Below are 22,977 nucleotides of genomic sequence, written 5' to 3'. Positions count from 1 at the left end.
AATGTGAATCTTTTAAGTTGCAATAAGCAGTATCACTAAAATTTTTTTGACAAAGTTTTAGTGGATTTTCAATATAGCTATCAAATTAAAACACAAGCAAATATTTTTAATAAACACTTTACTATGTATTGTAAAATGTTGGCGACTTACAATATTTTTTAAGAATGCTTTTTTTTTTTTTTTTTTGTTTTTCTTTTTGTTTTGTTTTGTTTTTTTGTTTTTTGTTTTTTTTTACTTCTTTTGTTGTTTTTTCTTATATATCAAATTCAGGAGATTGTATGTAAATCGTCTACGCGATTTAAGTTATTTGCGCTGTGATTGATCCAACAAAAAAAATTGTCGCGAAATACACGTTTTGTTAGACCAATAAAAAGTAATTAATCATGAGTTGAACTTCCTCTATACAACATTATCTCATGGGAAAAAGTATATATCTGAGCGTATATGCTATTTATTACGTGAAACAATGTTATATTAGCTTGTTTTCTTTTTTAAAAAAAAAAAAAAAAAAAAAAGGAAAAATTCAGGTGAAGTTAAAATGAAATTCTTTCAAAAAATGTTTGTTTTTTTGTTGTTGTTGTTTCTGCAACCTGATTGGGAAATTTCCTGAGCAAATGCTTTTCAAAAAGACAAACGGCTATTTATATCTTAAACTCAGCATTAATTAGTTTTATGAGAACTTCAAACTAAACAAATAATTACCTGGAAAATTCTTTTTTCCGTATTGCTTGTGTTGATTGACTTGTTTTGTAAAAAGTGAAACAAATCAATCCACAATTTACCTGTTTATCTCTGTTTGTTTTAAAATTGATGCGAATATTTTTTTAAACCTTTTTAATTCAATTATGTTGCCGACAATTTTGCATTAACTGCATCACAGCACTTAAAACATTATTTATATGATTTCGAAAGAAGTCAGTTTAGAAGCTAACAATCTAGAAAAAGCCAGTTTAAAAAAAATAAATACAGAGCGGTCAGACTTCTCTTCGCCTAACCTTCTAGATTTGAAATACGATACTTGAGACGTAGTGAGATATGATAAGTTATCTCACTGCGTCTCAAATCTTTTTTTTTGTTGCGGTAAAATGCGGTAAGATGGTAAGATGCGGAGGCAGCAAGATGCGGTGCGATTTCTTTTTTTTCACAAATCCCGCATCTTTTTGAAGGTGAAAAACTTGAGTAGTGCATAATTAAGAATTAGCGATTTTCTTTAGCAACCACGAAGTAATTTTCGTAGTTTTTTTCAATATCAAAAATATTTTAGTTGCACGATCATATTTACGTTTTCACGAATTTAGCGTTATGAAGGTGTAAGATTTATAACATTCATCCCATTTACAACATTGATTCCAGGTTTTGAATGCCTTCTCGTTTTTTTGTCTTTGTTTTGCTTTAAGAAGTTTATTGTTCTAAAAATGAAACGAATGTTCTATAAATGAAATGAATGTTCTATAAAATGAATCGACAAGTGACGTCATGAATTGTGTCATCGAAATTAAAATGAGTGTTATTGTGAATATATAAGGACGTGATATTCTCATCTTCACTCAGAACGTTTTTTGAAAAAAAAGTTGTGAAAAAATGGTGAAGATGGAAAGAACAATAATAAAAGAAGAGGCTTGCGTTGCTATTTATTTACAAGAGAATGATAGCAACGGTCGAGATGACGTTGTTAAAGACTCTTTTGAAGGCATACACTCACAAGAAACACACTCAAATAGAGAGACTTTCAAGAATTCTGCAGGTAACTTTCTCGAAAATAAAGAAGGCATTTTCCTCGAAAAGCTGGGGATCTTTTTCTACAAAGTTGCTGGACAGGATGAATTGATAAACACGTTCGAGCTGCAAAATGTTTTAACGATGGTGTTCAAAGAAAAAGGAAAAGATTTCAGTTTGGAAACAGCACGAAGTATACTTGCGTCGGGAGATTCTAATAGAGACGGCTTTCTCAACTACTACGAGTTCAAAAGGCTTTGGTTCAACATCATGGAGTGGAAAAATTGCTTTGAAGAAACAGATTTAAATAAAGACAAAATGATTGACAAAACGGAACTTAAATTTGTTCTCGAGAAATTGAGAATTCCGATCGAAAATTCCACTTTTAACGCGATATTTTCTCGATTTAGTAATAAACAAAACTTAATCAGCTTGGACGACTTTATACAGATATTATGCAAACTTAGCTCCGTGTCGCGTTGGACTAAAGAGTTTCACGAAAAAATGACTTTGGATGCATTTATGAAAGCGCTTCTGTATTGCTGATTACATTTTTCAACAGAATGTTTTAAGATATAATTTATGCAGTTAGAGTGATTACTTTTAACATAATGATTGTAAATATGTAGATTTCAATAGTAATTTAAAATAAAGTTTATAAAACATTCAAGTCTGTTAAAAATTCACGGAAATATTAAGAGTAGAAAAAAAAACTCAATGAAAATTTTAGTTTTTCAAAATGTGGTTTGGGGGAAGGGGGAAGGGGTTCGGAGTAATCGTTTTTTTATTACCGTTATGATGCCAAAGTCGTCCCTTAACAAGGTTCGGTAAAAGTTCAAGCTTTGTATTTGAAATTTAACAAGTTTGATACAAAGGTTTTGGCGTCAACTAAGAAAATTATGGTATGCCAATTTATTACATATTTAGTGCACTATAAAGAGCGATTCAAAGTTAACTGTTTACATATACATGCAAGATGAAAAAATCATTTAGTATAACCCGTAATAGTATTCAAAAAAGTAATAAAAGTTAGTAAATTTTTTCTAATTTCTACAAAATTTATAATTTCCTTAATGGAATGTAAATCGAAACTTTATAAAATGTTTTTTTTTTATCAATAGACTATATTTCTTTAGATTCTCTATATTTCTTTAGTTCTCCTAGAAAATTTTAGGTCAGCAAAATAAGCTTTGTAAACACTGTATTTAAAAACTTGATGAAGGATAAAGTTGAAGGATCGATTGAAGGATCAAAATGAAGGATCAATTGAAGCATTATGGGTCAAGATGAAGGATCTTAGGTAAAAATGAAGGACCGTCGATTTTCAAAACACGCTAATTTTTCAGGAGAAAAAATTTTGGACGTAAAGATTCACATCAACTAAGACCGTCTGAAGATTCCATAGGTTTCATAGATTCCAAAGAATGAATATTTCTGTATACCGGACTCAAACCCCATTAATTTATATTCATTATAATAGATGTAGCACTGACTTTTCTCAAGTTGACAAAAAAAAAAAAAAACGATAATAAAATAATCTATGGAAATGTTTTTTTCTTTATAGTTCTTCTCTATGATTAAAAATTTATAAAAAGTGGTAAAATTATTAAATCCCATTTTACTCAAGGAAATATTTATTATGTAATTGTATATTATAATCATTTATAGTATAGTTATATCATAGTTACATAAAACAAGAACCAAAATGTACAACGCATTCCATTCAGTTCATCCAATCAAAACGCTTATATTGCATACTGGCACATTTTCTTTGCTGCATTCATTTACGAACAAATCCGCAACTTTTGTGATATGGTAACAGTCAATGAAATAACTAAGATATGGTTAAAATCCAGGATTTTCTTAACTAAAGTGGCCTGAGTTTTGGGTTCAGGGTTTAATTAACTTTACTCTATGACGTGTAGTTTATTTTAGTTTCATTCTTGTAAAATTTAAAATGTGTTATCATTCGAAGCCTGGGCCTCAAACCTCTGGCGGGTGACAAACTTCAATTTATACGTTTAGAAACCTGTGTAAATTTCGTTCGATCGACAATTACCAAAAAATCTTAGCGTTTCTAAAGCGTTCCAACAAAAATACCATAGGATAATACTTCTTAAAAGATCGTCAAAAGAGAAGATCGTCAAAAGAGAAGATCGCTGATCGTCAAAACAAAGACATATTTTTATTATACAACTTTATAAAAACAATTAGTTTTATAAAAGTCTTCGAAACAACTTTAAGATAAATTCTACAAAAAAAAAAAAAAAAAAAAAAAATTCTAAATTGTTAAACTGTTTTTTACGTTTTAAATTTAAAAATTAAAAAATAAAATTAACAAGGGCAAAAATAAGGTTTTGTAAAATCTTAAAATGATAGTTTATTGACTAAAAAGTTATTCTACAAACATATTCCTTTTTTATCAGCATTATATATACATTACTTAGGAGCTTCGCTGTTGGAATTTACTACGTGTATTTACACCATAAATATTATAGTATTGACTATGCAGATTCGTCTGTGATCATACTATCATTTACTTTAACATATCCATGCCGTTCTTTTATTCGATTAACAAAACAAACTATCTCCTTATACAAAATTGGCAAAATGCATAGGAAACTGCATCCAGCCATTATTATAAGAAAGTAAAATACCCAATGCCAACCAAAATGTTTATTTATTACAGGTACTAGATATTGACCAATCGCTGCACCACATGATCCTGTTCCATCAATAATACCTGTCACAGTTGCTAAAGCTTCAGCATTATTTTTTATTTTTTCATGCTTACCAAGGTCAGCAGTAATAGCAGTACTTATAGTATTGGCAGGTCCTCCAATTAAAAATCCAGTGACAACCATAAGAGCAACATTTTTAACATAACCTCCACCAGCATTACCATATATGTACAAGAAACCCATGGACAGTAAAAGCATAAAGCAAACAACAGGTGAACGCATTCGCATCATGTCAGATATGATTCCAGCAGCAATACCTGAAACAATGTTTAAGAGAAATATAATGTAAAAATATTCTTTTATGCAACCTTTGACAAACACAATTTATTTCATTTTATAATATATTATGCAATACAGTATATCTTTTTTTAATAAAGCTTTGAATACAACTTTTAATCAGTTAAGTAAATTTATAAAAATATAAAATGGGTTATAAATAATCAAAACAAAACATGATTTAAATTAGAAAAAGAAAATAAAAACACCTCCAATAATTCCACCAATATCATAAAAATTGGATAATGCATCCGATTTGTCATCACGCCAGTGTAATCCTTGACTCAAATAAGTTGGAAGCCAAAAGAAGAATGTGTAGTTAACCATTTTCAAGCAAGCATAAGAGAGGGCATAAGCAAGAACTCCTGGTATCAAGAATGCCTGACAAAAACCAACTGCATTTTTATTATGAATCATGACATCCTTATTTTGAAGTGCTTTTAATGAATCTTTTGTGTCAGGTTTATCCAATCCAACTTCATTTGGATGTATAACTAAGCAAAAGAAAACTAATACACCACCACAAAATAGTAAGATACTATTTAAAAGCATACCATATGGGTAACCATACTCCAACGATGAAGCCACAATTAGTGAACCAATTATATTTCCAACAGAGGCATTCCCACTCCACAGCCCAAACACTAAGCCCCCTGAAGACTTACTAAACCAGTTTCCCATTATTGCAACTGTTGCTGGCCAACCAGTTGATTGAAATAGACCATTGAGAAAAAAGAGGCTGTAAAAGTAGTATTTATTCTGCATATGTATAAAATCACTTAGGTATCCAAAAAGAAATGTAATAATGGCCGAGCCGCACATACCAAAAGTTAACATAAAACGTAAGTTTACTCTATCACCCACTACTCCACTCACAAATAGTCCAATAGCATAAGCAAGCATAAATAGAGTATCAAGTTCTCCAAGGAAAATATTAGCATCAACAACATTATTGAACATATTTTCTTTTTGCCAGGTGTCATAAGGATAAAATGGTTCTGTAAAGTTTTCAGGAGTAAATGATTTAGCCATAGTGTCTTTCACATTACTGAAAGCTTTTCTGCAAGCATGGAAAAATGCATATGAGAAAAATGTCAAAATAAAAACACATAGGTGATGCCAAGTCCATTTACGGATTGTTTGTATTGTTTCTTTAAATATTGATGCCATCTGAACTAATTAGCATAAGCAAACATAAGATAAATTATACATAACTGTAACATATGAATAATACAAACTTTAATCTCTTGAGAAAAAAATGTTATATTGACAGTGAAGTTCTGACAGTGTGTAAGTCATTTTATGACTTACAAACTGTTAGAACTTCACTGACAGTATATGAGTGCGGGTATATGTATGCGTGTGCGCGTGTCCATACATACATTACATTACATTACATACATACATACATACATACATACATACATACATACATACATACATACATACATACATACATACATACATACATACATACATACATACATACATACATACATACATACATACATACATACATACATACATACATACATACATACATACATACATACATACATACATACATACATACATACATACATACATACATACATACATACATACATACATACATACATACATACATACATACATACATACATACATACATACATACATACATACATACATACATAGCAACATTTGCTAAGAATAACACGTGAAATAAATTTTATATGATTTAAGCTTATTTTAGACAATCATTAAATGATAATCTTAAATTATAGAGATAATCTTAAACTAAATTTTTGAAGAGAGGACTTATTATTAATTTCGAATGTATGTAATTTCATTCATTTAAAAATAAAAATTTTTCTTATATTTTTGTGTCAACGGAGCACTGAATTGGAATATCGTTAAGTATTCTAACACCTGATTGGTCTAGATCTTTTTTTAACAGAATTTTAAAGTGTTTAGTTAGGTTCTATATAAGAATGCGCTTTTAATTCTTGCATATATAGTTTAATGAAAGTTTATACATGCCATCTTATTTAATAAATTAGCTCGATCGGTATTTTACCATTGCTAAAAGTTGCATATTTCCATGGACCTATAAGAGATGGATGTGCAACCTAATGTTTTACATCAAAGAGGCCGCAGAAATCAGCGAGCCATGGGAGCATCCATAAAGTACGTACGCAGGTATGGGGGGAGGGGGGGTTACCAAAAAAAGTACAAATGCGTACAAGGGGAGGGGAAGTGTTCAAGACAGCGAGTAAGTACGCGGTTTGACTATCTTTCTGAGGAATTATTTTTAAAACTTGATCTGTATAAAAAGCAATGAACTTTTCGAATGTAAAAAATCTTTTTTTTAAATTACGCATTCTGGTTTTTATCTTTTCAATTAAAACATTACAACAAGTTAATTTTTTATTATTTTAAATTAATATCTTATTATTAACTTTTTATTAACAATGTACTACTTCAAACTATTATTAAAGTTTAAATGTATTTTTTCTGATTATAAAAAACAATTATTTTTAAAAACAACAATTTTAATGCTAATAGAGACCAACACCTTTCATTGCGAAATGTAACTGCAATTAATTTGAGTCGGGTTATTTTTTTACGTTCTTCGCTTTAACGACACTGAATCTTATGATGAAATCGTTTATTTCCAAATAAACAAAAACTTTTATCTTTCCATTCAAATAATTGAAAACGTTGCAACAAAAAAAAAACTGCTTACTCCCAAGATGTCGAACGAATTTGTTGGGAACAAGAAAAAGTATCTTCAACTCCTTGAGTTATATAAGAAAGCATATTCAACACTTGAAAAACAAAAGCAGTATCAGCACGCACAGGAGTTGTGAAAAATAGTAAAATATTATCAGTCTTTGTATGAAAAAAAAGTAAACGAATTAAAAGGGAAAGCAAAAAAGTCAAAAGGATCAATCATGTCATTCTGGGGAAATGCTTTATCACCGCCTAGCAAAAAGAAAAAAGATATCCATCCAGTGCCGTCTTCGTCAAATAAAATACAATGTTTTCCGAACGCAACTACGACAGAACCTGAAAGGATTGAACTTAGTAAGCCATTTTTTGCAATAATTTACAAACTTTTTCTCTCGTGATTTTCTATATATTGAATTCAACCGAATTGGTAATTAAACTACATTGTACGACTATATTGCAATTGCATAGTTTTATTCATCATAATTGGACAACTTGACCATTTTCTCTACATCCAATCTCTATAGCTGTCAAGAATTTATAATAGTTTATTTTTGGGTATTTCCTAATTTAGATTTAACATCAAACTAGAAGGAAAGAGCAAATCCGGCGCAAGTTAAAAGTCGAAAGAAAATCTCAGATCTTGAATCACAGCTTTCATCCTTAATAATCTTACGCGATTCTGGTTTGTCTACTGTAACGAGGAAACAATTAGACAATGTGAAAGAAAGCATAAGAAGAGAAAAAACAAACAAACTTGGACAGGTAAATGTATAGAGATATATCGAATAGAGCTAAGAAGTATAGACAGACGTCTTGGCCATAAAAACCAAACTTTTAAGCAGGCAGTAACTTTCAAAACTTTGTTTTTCAAATTGTCAATAAGAACTTCTAATTGAGGATTTACAAAGTTCTCAGAATCCAGGAAACCTTAAGTATAAAAGGTTTTATTACGGAATCAAAGATTTGTGTAATATTTTGTTTTCAGATTGATTCGTGAATCGGCACGTCAAAGAAAACGGAGGCAAAAACTTAAAGAGGGCATCGAAACATTTTGTCAAAACAACCCTGAAGTATCAAGTGCTTTGAAACAGTTTATGCGAAACCATCCTTGACGACCACGGCTCGAAATGGATCAACCAGAACTTTTATCAACAATCATAAAAATTGTGCAAAGTTCATCAGCAGCAGATGAGCGTCGAAGAACAGAATGTCTTCGCAGTGTCTCCACTTTGGATGATCTTCAGAAATAGCTGACGAAGATAGGCATTAACTTGAGTAGAAGTGGTTTGTACCTTCGTCTTTTACCACGACGTAAAAACACTCATGAAGAAAAAAAGCATGTAAAAACAGTTCCTGTGAAGCTATTACGTCCAGAAAATTTACTGCGAAAAAGAAATGATGATAGAATGTTTGCCAAATCTTTTATTGATGACATGTTTGAAGTTTGCAAATTGTTTGAACCAAAAGCTGTGCTTTTCATGTCCAATGATGATAAAGCCAGGGTACCGTTGGGTCTTACTGCTGCAAGCCTTCAAGCGCCGTTGCTGATCCATATGGAATACAAGGTCAAACTTATGGATCATGACTTTGTCGTTGGCCCACAGCACAAGTTAATCCCATCGGTGAATGGCATATGCGAAGTTAACAATAATGAAATGTATCCTACAGTGGAGACACTTTCATACGCATAAGAAGTGGGAAACACTATACATCGAATGCTTTTACACATGCTTTTGATGTTAGGGAGCTAATCAAGATGGTTAGACGTAAACCAATTATGTTAATGGAGACTGATGGAGCTCAAGATGAGGCACCACGCTTTCCTAAAACGTTAGCAACTGCTGTTGATCTCTTCCGCTAGCTGGATTTAGATGTCTTGCTTCACGGTGTGAATGCAGCTGGGCTTTCAGCCTTCAACCCCATTGAAAGAAGAATGGCACCTCTTTCTCGTGATTTGGCTGGAATAGTTCTTCCCCATGATTATTTTAGCGATCACCTTGGTTCTTCTGGGAAGACAATTAATCAAGAACTGGAGGTAGAAAATTTCCAAAAAGCGGCTGACGTTTTATCCCAAGTTTGGGAGAAAACCGTCATCGACGGTTACCTTGTTAATTGCCGGGCAATACCAGTTGGAAAAGCATATAAATCGCCGAATCCTGATCCTGTTTGGGTAGAGAAACATTGCCAGCAATCGCGATACTGTCTACAAGTTGTGAAATGCCAAGACAAGTTATGTTGTTCATCGTTTGAAACAAATTGGCTGAAAACCATCCCCCAACGTTTCATTCCATTTCCGACCATCTACGAGTACTGCGAGAATGGTTACAAAGCGATGGAACCGTCTCGATATTTTAAAAACATATCAAACTATTCAAACTTTGCACCTCTGACGCATAGGCTTTTGCTAGGAGATATACCTGCAGAAGGCTTAAAGTACAAAATTATACCATTTGATCTGTATTGTCCTTCATTGGAAAAAAAGCTTTTAAACGGAATTTGCGACAAATGCAATAAATACTGGCCGAGCGAGGCAGCAATTAAACGGTACAAGAGAGCACATAAAAAACAAAACATAAAGATTGATATGGAGAGTGATTTAAGTGAAAGTGAAGAAGTCAGTGAGGAGATTACTAATGAAAGATTAGAAGCAGAGTTCATGCCTATTTTCCATAACATTTTCAATTTATTTAAGTCACCATTTGTGGAAATATAAATAGCTAAGTTGATCTTTTTTGCATTTAATGATCTGAAAACTTTTTTTTTTTGGGTGGGGGGGAGGTCATACTTTTTTAATAAATAACGCGTACGTACGCAGAGGGGGAGGGGGTATTAAAAGCGTACAAGTGCGTACAAGGGGCGAGGGGGGTCCAAAAGCATTGGTTTTACTGCGTACGTACTTTATGGACGTCCCCCATGCGAGTTTCCGACAAGCTCTAAATTTTCACCCGTCAACAAAAAAATCTATTAAAATGGCTGCCAACAGTTTTAAAACAGAAACTCTGATCACGTGGTATTAGTTTAAACTTTTATAACATTTGTTTAGTAAGACTGTTCGGATAAAGTAACTACTTCACGCGTTGACAAATTACAAAACAAATTACACCAAAGTAAAGGAAATCAGTTGTCGGCACGAACAGATTTTCAAGATTTTTCCCAGATAAACATCAGTAAATTTGGGAACTTTTTTCGTGTAAACAAAGTTCTGTCAATAATAAAACAGACCGGTAAGAATAATTTTAAAATGACTAAAAAAGTAAAGCAAAATATAAAAAAATTTAAATAAAATTTTTTGTCAAGGTCTGGTTTCATTCAACTCCTTGGTCCTTCATTCAACAGGCTTAATTTTGTTTAAAAATATTTAAAAAATCATGAAAAAAAAAAAAAAAAAAAACGAATTTTGTTAATCAGCAACTTTTTTCCCCTTTGTTCATCCCCAGATCAAATCCTAACAAATAATTTTTTTTTCATCCCCAGATCAAATCCTAACAAATGATTTTTTTTCATCCCCAGATCAAATTCTAGCAAATGATTTTTTTTTCATCCCCAAATTAAGTCCTAACAAATGATTTTTTAAATTCTTACAGTGCAAAAACAAATTTTATTATCTTTTTCATGAAGCTCAAATTATCTTAAAGACTTTATTCTTTGGAATCATGATTCGAACTGTTATCGTTTTCAATATATTATTTCATTTTAATCAACAAAAATGCCTTTTTTTAAAAGTCTTCGGTAAGAAAATTTTCCTTAACAACATATTTTGATCATTTCAACCACAAAAAAACTACAAAAATCGCGAATATGTTATAAAAGTATTTTTGTGCGCCTGCTTGCATAAAATTAGCTCTTAGTGAACTGTGGTGCTGGATTCTAGTGTTGTAAAAGCTCTAGGTACTGTTTTTTGTACACAAATTCGATAAATGTACTATTAAGTATTCTAAAAAAGGAATTTAGAGAACTTTCTAAACCATTGAAACTAAAATATGGGTAGTAAATTTTATTTCTTTTCTCAGATAATTTATCTAACTTTTTGAAATGGTGGCCTATAAATTTTTATCTTTAAATCAATTAGTTGAAATGAAAAATATTGGATCATATTACATGTTCAATTTTCATCTTGACAGATTCAATTTTTTTTGTTTTTCCGGAATGTTCGCTAATACAAAATCTGTTGGTCACAAGTTTTCCTTATGTAAATATGGCTTGTAATTTTTGGAACAAGTTGTAAGGGTGAGTGACCTGTTTAAAAAATGAATTTTATTGAAAACTTTTTGTGGTCAAAGATGGGAGTAGAACAATTATCTTCTCTTGCACTTTTTTCTATTGAAAAAGATTTAATGTTGGAGATGCCATATGAAGATATCATTTGTCATTTTATGTCATTTCGTCAATAAAAGTTCGAGTGTTAATAATCTAACACTCAATTAACATAACTGATAATTAACATAATTAATAATTAACATAATTAATAATTAATAATTGTGTTAATAAGTAAAACTGTTTCTAATTATGAAAGTTTTTGATTTTGAATAAAAATGATTGATTTTTTGATTTTGAATTTCCATTTTGCTTTTTTTCTTTATTACTTTATTTTTAATCACTCAATTAAAAAACTAAAACAAAAATTAAATTAAGTTTTTTGTAGGTCCCTATTTTTTAGTAGGTCCCTAATTTTTAGTTGGTCCCAAATTTTTAGAAGGTCCCTAATTTTTTTATAAGTCCTAGGCCCAGGGCTTATTGGAAAATCCGTTCTTGCGTAACTGACGATAGAATCAATTAACTATTGTTTTTAGGGGCAGTCATTACACTGTGCTAGCATGTACTCTTTGCATACACTAGCGCGTCAACAAATAGTTTAGCATTTTGATGTTATGAAATTAGAACAAGGAAACCAAGGCAACCAAGCAAATGGCTATCTGCTTGTTTGTAAAACATTTCGAGTATTGTTGAATTTGAGTATAATAGGCCTATCTCACAGTAAAAATGTTTAAAAAAGTTTATCCAAAAAGCAATGAAGCTTAGTTATGCTGATGTAAATACAACCAAAGTCTGTTAAAAGAAAAGGGAATTGTATAAATATCAGCATCCAATGACAACTAAGTTTTTCTCCCTCTCCCGTTGTTGTTTGAATAAATGGGAATGACAAAATATCACTGCTATTGTTAATAACAAGAGCCAGTTTAGTCACTGATTCTGTATTCCTCGTATCACTGATGACCCTTTTATCATTCACAAGGTTAACGGCCAGTTCATTCGATCATCGATTCAAAATGGATTTATTTGATGATTGACTCGCGATTAATTTGATGATTCAAAACAAAATTCAATTTAGCACTTTTTTACTGCATATAGAGAATCAGAGATATTATTGTAGAAACGATAGTTAAACGTAATCAGCTGCTCTTAAATAATTACTTAACACGTATGGAAGAAAGTAACCGTTAAGATTCCAAGATTGCAGCTTAAATCCTCCTTTGGTTTGTAGAGTTTTCCATAGAGATCAAAAAGCTATTTTTTAACTCTTTATTATCTTATCTATTTTTTAACTCTTTATAATCTTTATTATCTTGCTCTTCTAATATTTTATTGATGATGCTGTTGGTTAGATTTTTTTTCCTGAAAATTCAGAAAACTCAGAATCTGGTAAGCTCTTATCTAATAGCTGCTGTACACTAAACAGTTAATTTGGCAATTAATACTCAGTTGCGATAGCAGATGGATTGAAAAGTGTTATATCTCGAAACCCAGTCATGATGTTCTTTGCTGTGAATTCTTAATTCCATACTTTTTTGAAAGGGCCATAGAAATTAAATTTGTCCAATTTGACTCCTAAAATGAGGAAGCACATTATCACTCAGGAATGACGTTGACTTACGTTGTCCATCTACTGAGTTGACTTACGTTGTCCATCTACTGAGTTGTGAGAATTATGATAGTAAATTTTGGTCCCTAATTACTTTTTAACGACACATTTGTTAAAAAAGTATTTACGAACCAATGATACCCAACCTCTTATTTGATTTATCTTGTCTCGTTAGCGCCCCAGTTGTGCAGTCCTCTCTGAATGCATTTTCTGTGTTGAAAGAATAAATCAATCTCTTAGTTTTTCGTTTAGATATCAAATATGGCAATACTGTGACAAAAGCAGCATTTACAGTGCAATAGTTTTCCATTTTCTAATGTAAGCGATTGAAGTTATTTTGCTACAATTACTTTAGCAAGCATCAAACTCGTCGTGATGGCGATCAAACTTGTGTATATTCCAAATTGTCACTTAATAAATAATTTGTTTTACAAAACTTTTTCTTGTACAACTCTTCAAATTGACGTGAATATTCCTTCTGGCTTTAGCAAAACCACATTTTTATGGCGCAGCTTTTTACCTTGTTGCGAAACATTTTTTTTTCCAAACAAATAACCATTTTTTCTTATTTCTAGAAATAGTTCACCAGTTTGGTTTCTAAATGGTAAGGTGGTTTTGGACAAGATCCTGGTTTTGATCCACGCGTGGAATCACCCCTAAATAATCTTTCAGGTTTTGCATGAAGCCGAATTTTCTTTTTCTTTTTTTTTTTTTGCCGCATTTCAGTTGTTCTTTTTTTTTGTTTTCAAAGAAAAACAGCCATATGGTTACACTTGCGCGTTGTTTTGTCCGTAAGAACGTTTTTTCTTTATCTTTATCTTTTCACTCGTTTTTGAGGTAAAAAACGGAAAAGAAAAGGAAAACTAATAACAATATAATAATGTGATAAACATATTACAAAGTATTATAAAGCAAAATAAGTAAATGATTATAAATGTTATGAACTGATTTTCAAGCAATCGCAATCTTGTTGCAATTGCAAGACTCACAACGTGTTCAGATGTGTACCAAAGTTGTTTTGATTGTTTGCTAAGCTTAACCATTTTTTGCTAAAACCCCCTGTGGTGTGTCTTACAAATACCAATTCAAATATAACTTAGAATTATCTTTCAAGTGCGGGATATTTCTTCTACTTGATGAAATTGCGATGAAAACGTGTAAAATGAAAAAATCTTTAAATAATTCATAACAATTTTAGCCGGAAGTGAAATATCAAAGTCAAACCAAACTTTAAAGTCAAACCAAACTTTAAATTTTAAAGTCAAATCAAACTTTAAATTCGGATACATATAGCCGGAAGTTAATACTAAAAATACATTCATTAAAACATAAAAACTAAAATACTTGATGCCTCAAAGACTATGAAAAGTGTGATAGATACAAACCTAAAAATTGGCTCTTGAGAAGATATATAAAAAGATCAGCTCGCGCTATAGAATGATAATATGCAAAAGCATGGCAGACCAGGGGAGTTGCTGGATTAGCAACAATTCAAGCTGTTTGCCCTGTGAACATAAAATACCAAAATTTTGTAATTAGTTTTACAACTTCCTGATATTTGTTATCATCTTGCTCATCATTACCATTTTACTTGATTTGATTATTAGATTGTTGCTTGATTTTTAAATCATTTATTTGCTGACGTTTGCAGTTATATTAAAGTTAAATGGAAACAACTTGATATATGTCTCTTGTTTTTGAATTTATTTATCTCTACTTCTGAATCTAATGGTTGTCACCTTTGGGTTATCTCTCCTCTAAACATTTATTCAAACAAACCAAAATGAAATCTTTTTTGAATTGCTTGAATAAATGTATTTGAGTCTACCTTCACGCGAATGAAAATATGAAAATAATTGCTGAAGTTTTTATTCACGTAAAGCTGACCAGTTACTGAGTAAAAGCAGTTGCTCATTTTTATTCACCCGGTCTTATTTTATTAAAAGTAAAAATTGTAATATTGATACTTAAGATAAGTAAACTTTTTTCTAAAACCAATGTATAAGATATTTAAGTTATCATTTTGATCGGAGAAAACATTGATTCTCCTGAAGTATGCGATTCTCTCCCTGACATACCCTATTTATACATAATATATTGCTAATAAGTTGTATAAAAAAAATATGAGGTAATAATAGTTAACAAAAGTAATAATTTGTGACCTTTTACGAGCTGCACGCACAAGCATGCTCATCTAATTTTTAATTTTTAATTAAAGTTTATGAACCAATGAAATTCACGAACAAATGATTTTTTACGATTTCTTAAATTGTGAAATGATAAATATGGTACAATTACAAACGTTCACAACTTTGCGTAGTTTAAATATTTGTCGTAATGCATGTCCTATTTTTAGCCCGTCGAAATTGGCGTCTGTACTTTATTATTTTAGTGTTTTTTTTTTCTAAATAGTCCCAAATTAATTTGAAGTTAACGCGAATGTGATTTTTTTCTTTAATTTTTTGCCGAATAAAAACAAAGATAAATACAAAAACATGGTATGAACAAATATTAACATCACAGTTAAATTATATTTAATGATAATGATAGAAAAGTTTAAAGATCAGTAGGATGATTACCGGATATAGCATATTGCAAATTAAAACATATATCAGTTTGAGAGTAAAAGCCTCATAAAGTTTGCTCTGAAATTGTTAGAATGATCTGGTTAGTTCTACTTCTTTCTTTGTTTAGTGCGTCGATTATGGAACTGAAAGTAGTTACTCCCACAAATTTTAGAAAGCTTCAAGTTGGTATGGGACCGATATGCATCTTCAAACAGAAATATGTTTGTGAATTGGTATGCGTAACAGAAAAATGTAGCAAAATTTGCAAGAAAGTTTTTTACAAAGACTGTCAAGTAGCATAAACGTCAGTTTTATAAAAAAAAAAAAAGATAAAATATTATTCACAATAACATTACTAATAGCACTGTTAAAGTTAGAATAAGTAATCATATATGCAATAATAACAAACGATAATAATTTAGAATTGTAGCGTAAAATGTTTTAATTAAAATGAAACATCAAATTATTTTCATAACTGGTATTCACATTTTCGGGTGAAACGCATTACACATCAATAGAGAAATTGAATTTGGTTAAAAAGAAAAAAAAGAAAAACTTCAGCAGAAAAGCAAATGTTTCGATATTTTGTAAATTGAAGAACATTTCGAAATTTTGTATTTGTCTTGTTGTTCAGTTTTAATTTTAATTTTATTTAACAGTTGTATTTATCTAAAAGGTGTAGTTAGTTTATACAAACAAAGATGTATGGTTTTTAAACACTGATTAAAGCGTATATAAAAATAAATTCCGTTGACTGTACCAGCATCTTGTTCTCTATTCTAAAATGTATCGTGTTATCCATCTCCAATCACTATTTTTAATTGCCTCATTGCCTCTTCTGTCGGTTTACAAAAAAATATTTTGGGTAAAGATTCACGAAACGGTAATCTAAAAAAAGAAAGCATCGTAAAAAGTTTCAAATTTCCAATTTTTAACTCAAAAAAAACCCACCCTTGGATCTGTATGAAACCCTTTGGATCAACTTTCTCAGTATATCTATTATTCAGTGTAAGACGCGTGTCTTTCGTATATTTAATTTTCGAATGAAAAACCTACTGTCTAGTTATTTTCTAAAGCCAACATGTCATAGGACGCTGTCATAAACTATCCGAGTGTTAATTGGGAAGAAAGTTCATTGAACTTGTTTCTCAAATTCTTCTTTTAATAAATCAAATAGACTATGAGCAAATAAATTAATCAAATAAATTATGATTAAATGAAAAAGTATAAAAAACCAAACTGATAAAAATTACTAACTATTAAGCTCTGATATTTTTATTAAAATACATGTCACTGTTCGCAATTATTTTATATTCCCTACTCCTGGGTCGTAGTAAACAAGATCCCTCACAAAGAGCAGTGGACAACATTTTTCACAGAGAGCAGGACCTTACATCCAGTAATAAACGATTATTGTATTAACATATTATGATTTTGAAATCTTTTTGATAACAAATAAAAATTTGTCTGAATGAATTAACGTGTTTAAAATAGAAGTACATTTTTTGTGTTTAATATTTACATTCATTCAATATTTTGATTTATTAAGTTGCTTATTTGTTAAACCCAACATCGTGAAAATTCAAGGTGTCACTAGGGTAACAAAGGCTGTATATTCCATTGGTCATTTTAGATATTAGTGCCCCCCTCCCCCATCCACCCACACCGGAACGATTAAATTTATTTATTTTTGAATTATTAATTTTAGTTGATAAAAATATAAGCTCATGAAAAAATAACAGCTCGAAGCTGTTTTTGAAGCATTACATTTCAAACGATGCTGCTCTTGGTAGGAAATTCTTCAGATTTTTCTCAAAAGGCAGATATTGGTTGTCAAGCTGTAATTCACACTCCTTATTTTCAAACAAATTTTTGTGTATAACATCTCACAGTGTAACAGTTAAAGTATTTTTTGTTGTTAATCCTCTGATATCTGAGTGGGGATAAACAATCTTTATGTATTTAATCCTCTGATATTGAGTGGGGATAAACAATCTTTATGTATTTTTTTTTTTTAACTTTTTCACCAATTCATTGATTGCGCAATCTGCACAAAGATTCAGAAAGTCTAAATTTCATTTAAAATTGCAGAAAGTTTAAATTTTATTTTGCTCTAAGGCCTTTTATTTTACTTTTTAATGTTTGTTTGGTCTAACTCACAGCTGACCAATCAAGTTGCGGGTTGAAACTTGGAGACAACTAAGTATATCTCCATTTCGAAATTTTTCTTTTTTAAATCGTTGCGGATTCAACGAACATGAAAATGTATCGGAAACAAAATTGTTATTTGTTTAAATTAACATTTATATGCAGCTAGTTAACATTTACATGCAACTAATTAACATTCATATGCAATTATTTAACATTATATGCAACTAATTAACATTTACATGCAACCAATTTTCAATTACAAGCAATTAAATGTGTATTAAATTTGAGAAAAAAACCTTCAAATTTTCAACCTCAACTGTTATTATTTCTTTTTCACATGCTATTTTTTAGGCTATTTATCTAAAAAGCATAACATAGAGAGCAAGTAAAGTTTATGACAATGATATTCCACGACGATTGTAATTGTGAATCATAACCAGTTTATCTGATATTTAATACACAGCGAAGTTTCCTTAGCTACATGTAGTTATTTCTACATTGTAAGTGGAATGGTTGATCAAACTGATAATAAAACTTAATTTTTATTAAATATCCTTAGAAACTTCATATGCTTTTGAGAAAATTGAAATATTTTTCTAGAAAGTTTTTTAAGTCAGTTTATATAAAATCTCTTTAGTTCCATCAGTTTGTTTTGACCATGCAATTAGAGTTAATTGAAGTTTTAGTAAAATTTTGATTTGTTTGTTCTACATGAACGTGTTGTGTATCTTTAATTAACATCTTTTTTAAAATTATTACAATGCAACGTGGAGTGTTAAAAGATGAAGAAATAGAAAAAATTGTTTGCCAAAGACCACGTGACATAGGACTTAGAATAAGAAAAAATTATCTCCAATGTAAAAAAAGTTCCACTTCGATGCTTTTTAATACTTTTGGGGTTGTTTGAAAAAAAAAAGATGACATTGCTATGAACTGTAACTTAAGGGAGGAGGTGCGGGAGCAGTTATGGTATACTCCACGTTTTGTTTCCACGGAAAAATTCCAAAGTGTTCTAATCTAGAGAAGGTCTACCTACTAAGAATTGGATTTTCCAACACGATAATACGTCAATTTACACGATACAAAATGTAAAACAACGTTTCTAGGAAAAAATCGTTTTTTCATTTTTTGGTTTGAATAGCACGTTCACCCAAGTAATTAGAAAATTATTATTTAAAAGAAAAATGATAAAGGTTAGCTTTTGCAATAAAGTATTCGTTTTCATGAGCAAAATTGTAAGTAGAACTATGAAAGGTTTGCTAAGCGTGTTTCATGAAATAGGTAACCATCTGTGTTTCGATATTTTTTTGATTCGAGATGAGACAATCCCAAAACCTTTGTTCCAATTAGCGATAAAAATTGAGACAATTTTTAACTTTCAGTGGAAATTCGGGACGATACCGAGGTGAGATGTCCCGGACAAATAAGGGCTTTACAATTTCCTGGAACTTACATCTTTTTAACGCGATATAACTAGACATAACGAGACATACCAATTAATCCTTAATGTGAAATTTAAATAATGAATTTTTTCAAACATTTTTTTAACTGTTTCAATGTTTGAGCGTTTTCGCGTACACTTCATTATGCGAGAAGTTGCGCGCTCGCTCCCAGGAGGAGGAACATCGTTTTTTTAGTGTGGGTGTCTTGACTCATGATCTCCTCATCCGTTAAACATCAGCCTCATCAAAGACAATCACGTCTGAGTTTTCAAAGCTGTAACGAGTCAAACGTACCCATGAGTTTACTCGGTGGATGAAGTGCTTGAGAGCCTCCATTCCTCCTTCAAGTTGTCGGGCAGCGGACATCGTCCGTTAAAACAGTTTTGCTTTTTTTTAACAAATTTTTTATTTAATTTTGGTGTACAATTGAATGGCCGAGCGGTCAAATGAACAAGTTTAGAGAGCAGAAGGTTTTGCGTTCGCACCCCGGCAGACAACTACTTGGCTGAGACAAATGACTATCCTCTAGCATCCTGTAGCGGTAGGCTACAGCTGGTGTTGGCACAACAAATTTTCTTCAATGCTCTCTGCTGGGGTGTAAAATTTGGTTTTGGTTTACCGGCATATTAACATAAGACTTATCCATTTAGTATTCTGTAGGGGGGCTCGGCTATTACAATATTTTTTGCTACTTTATTGTGATTTAACTATGTACCGAGACTTAACAAGACAAATAAAAATTGAAATGAAAATTCGCATGTGTTTTATTTATCTTATTTGCAACATTTCACAGTAATGTTGCACTGCAATGCAAAAAAACTAAATTTTATTGGCAATGAGGAGTAAATAAAGTCTTTAATGACAAACATTGTCAAACAATTCATTTTAGTTGTGTCACTAGTTGAAGGTGTATCAGTCGGAGCAGTATATGGTCTAGCAACAGGAGCTGGAGTAGAACCTCTTGAACTAGATTTGCTTCCAGTTGGAGTCAAGTATCTGGTAATGAGTGGTGTAACACCTAATACATGAGATGTAGAAGCAGTAGAGGTTCTGGAGGAGGTTATACTTGCTGGTGACATCCGCTAACTTGGCAGACTCGGATTTACCTGATTCTTGACCACATCATCCGATTCAACAAGATGGTTTGATCACTCTCTTGAGACAACAAATCTGGAAAGAAATTTAAAAACTTTTTTTAAACTGAGCAAAACTTAAGTTTGAAAAAAATTTTTAAAGTTTAAAGTTGAAACAATAAACATAGAAACAGAAAATATTTATGCTTAGCCTATCATAAAATATTAAGCAAGCCCTTAATAAAGTTTTAGGAAAGTTGCATAAATGTAAGGTTTTTATGAAAGTAGCAAAATTTTAAATTTTACTAAAAGCAAAGATAAAGTTAAAGATCTAACATTAGAATTTTTGTGAATGTGCTTTCAGGATCTTTGTCATCTTCTGAGGTCAGTTTCCAGGATTTGATTTGAACACAATCATACTTCTGTTGGATTTGGAGCAACTTTTCAACATTTTCCGGCTGAAGCTTGGTCTTTTGTCTTTCCTCCTGCAGAGAAGGCCCTCTTGGAAGTGGCCAAAAATGCTGAAATTGCCAGGTAATGCCGTGCTGCTTCAGCCAAAAGAAGTACAGTCACTTCGTGATTTTTCCCAAAATCCAAGAACATTTTTCTGTGCCTCTTTCCTTGGTAAGGGATGCATAGCCATGTAGACGTCCTATTCCTTGGCAATGTCGGACTTGTCCGTAATTGCTGTACTTTGTAATTGTTGAGAGTGAGATTCAATTACGTCTTGAGCCAAAGAATCTGTTTCCTCCTCCAAGTTTGCAGTAGCCGTTGGCTGATCCATAGTTTTGTTGAGCCATTAACAATGATTGGTGTAGTTTTCAACCTATTAGTTGTAGGCATTATCATAGGTTCTAAATCTTTTGAACGCCACACCCTTAAAATAAGGATTAAGGAGATGACCAATAGCAAAAAGCACGATGATGATGATGATGATGATGATGATGATGATGATGATGATGATGATGATGATGATGATGATGATGATGATGATGATGATGATGATGATGATGATGATGATGATGATGATGATGATGATGATGATGATGATGATGATGATGATGATGATGATGATGATGATGATGATGATGATGATGGTATGAGCGCCAGTAACGGGAAACATTTTATCAAGCTTGGATGAAAAGGTTCTTAAAAAATTTTTGCTTGTGTCTGACAAATCATCCTTAACCATTTCAACCATCCTTGACCATTTGACCATTTCAACTTCATATTTATGTGGTGCTGCAAATTGTTGAGATCACCAATAACAATGTGTCGGCTTTTTGTCTAGACTAAGTCTTTCAGATATCTTTGCCGACAGTTTGAGAGTAGGCAACAGTTCCTCAAAACTTTAAACTCCAATTCAGAGGGCACAAGAGATGCAAAATCTACTGGTTTAATGCCTGGCCTTGCTTTGATTGCCAAAAGAGGTTCTTTTACGTCAAAGACACTCTGCACACACATTTATGTAGAATTTCTGCGAGTGTTGTTGGCAGTGATGAATTTTTTGTAGACCAATTCTGTAACATTTTCCTCTGAATTGGTTTGCATGGCAAGACGAAGTTCCCTGTTCATGGCTGCAATTTCGGTCTTGATCCTCTCATTCGCCAAATGAGAGGATCAAGACCGAAACCTTGTGCGTCCTTTCTAATAGCCTTTGAGCACAAGTGGTTGCATGGTCTACTGTTGTGGTGACATAGACAGTGTCCTTGATGGCCAAATTCAAGGTATGGTCCACACAAAACAAAGACTCATCAATAAAGGTGCACTTTGGAATTGCAGCTTGTCAAACCTTTTGGAAATGTTGTTTGCAGCGTGTCTCTCACTAAACGGACTGACAGAAACGACAACTTGTTCAGGGTTTACTCTTTGTCAATGGAATGAGCTGACAGCGATTGATATGGATCAAACTTTCCCAAATGTCCGTGCTCAGAGCCATTCCTGGAGTTTCCATTAGATCAGTTTTCAAAACTTTATTCACAGTCGTCTTGAAATTGTCATACCACAAAGGCAGCTTTTACCTGGAATATGTTGTAACAAATTTGATTCTCAGCTTTGGATCTAAGTAGTGCATAAACTTCTTAAAAGGCCTTGCCTCAACAAAGCTTAATTGAAGACTCGTCATTGCCGGAAGTTTCATAATTTCTAAGTTACCTCGAAGTTGCTTTGGATCCAGAGATCCAAAGCAACTTCGAGGTGGCTTGGAAATTATGAAGCTTCTTGCCTGGCTTGATTAAAAAAAAAAGAGAGATAAAAAGAGATAACCTGGCATGGAAAGAGATAAAAAAGAGATAACCTGGCAAAAAGAGATAACCTGACATGGAAAGTCGCCTTTTCTTAATGGAAATTATGAAGCTTCTTAATGGAAATTATGAAGCTTCTTAATGGAAATTATGAAGCTTCTTGCCTGGCTTGATTAAAAAAAAAGAGAGATAA

The 22,977-nt window shown here is 31.7% G+C and overlaps 2 protein-coding genes and 1 pseudogene across 2 annotated transcripts; 2 read left to right on the top strand and 1 right to left on the bottom strand.

Annotated features, from left to right (window-relative positions):
• The first annotated feature begins 1,581 nt into the window (after positions 1–1,581).
• LOC149878271 (calpain small subunit 1-like) lies at positions 1,582–2,300 on the top strand. Its single transcript, XM_090072517.1, has one exon. It carries the CDS (start codon positions 1,582–1,584, stop codon positions 2,260–2,262), a length of 681 nt encoding a protein of 226 aa, XP_089928643.1. The 3' UTR covers positions 2,263–2,300.
• Positions 2,301–4,066: 1,766 nt separating this feature from the next.
• LOC145186459 (sugar phosphate exchanger 3-like) lies at positions 4,067–5,940 on the bottom strand. The gene is made up of 2 exons (XM_080062573.2): positions 4,943–5,940; positions 4,067–4,714 (listed from the first exon to the last, which is right to left on the bottom strand). Exons 1-2 carry the CDS (start codon positions 5,901–5,903, stop codon positions 4,221–4,223), a joined length of 1,455 nt encoding a protein of 484 aa, XP_079918699.2. The 5' UTR covers positions 5,904–5,940; the 3' UTR covers positions 4,067–4,220.
• An 891-nt stretch (positions 5,941–6,831) lies between these two features.
• On the top strand, positions 6,832–8,560 carry LOC149878270 (uncharacterized; annotated as a pseudogene).
• The last annotated feature ends 14,417 nt before the right edge of the window (positions 8,561–22,977 follow it).

The sequence above is a fragment of the Hydra viridissima genome, unplaced genomic scaffold (assembly GCF_058129835.1).
Source record: "Hydra viridissima isolate aposymbiotic clone 2 unplaced genomic scaffold, HvirCarnegie_v1 scaffold_15, whole genome shotgun sequence".
In the NCBI taxonomy this organism is placed as follows: Eukaryota; Metazoa; Cnidaria; class Hydrozoa; order Anthoathecata; family Hydridae; genus Hydra; species Hydra viridissima.
The sequence above is the reverse complement of the archived record's forward strand: the minus strand, read 5'-3'. Positions and strand labels throughout refer to the sequence as shown.

Coding starts and splice junctions, on each gene's coding strand:
- LOC145186459 (XM_080062573.2), bottom strand. CDS start 5,903: ATGGCATCAATATTTAAAGAAACAATACAAACAATCCGTAAATGGACT. Junction 4,715..4,942: donor TATTGGTGGAATTATTGGAG/GTGTTTTTATTT, acceptor ACATTGTTTCAG/GTATTGCTGCTGGAATCATA.
- LOC149878271 (XM_090072517.1), top strand. CDS start 1,582: ATGGTGAAGATGGAAAGAACAATAATAAAAGAAGAGGCTTGCGTTGCT.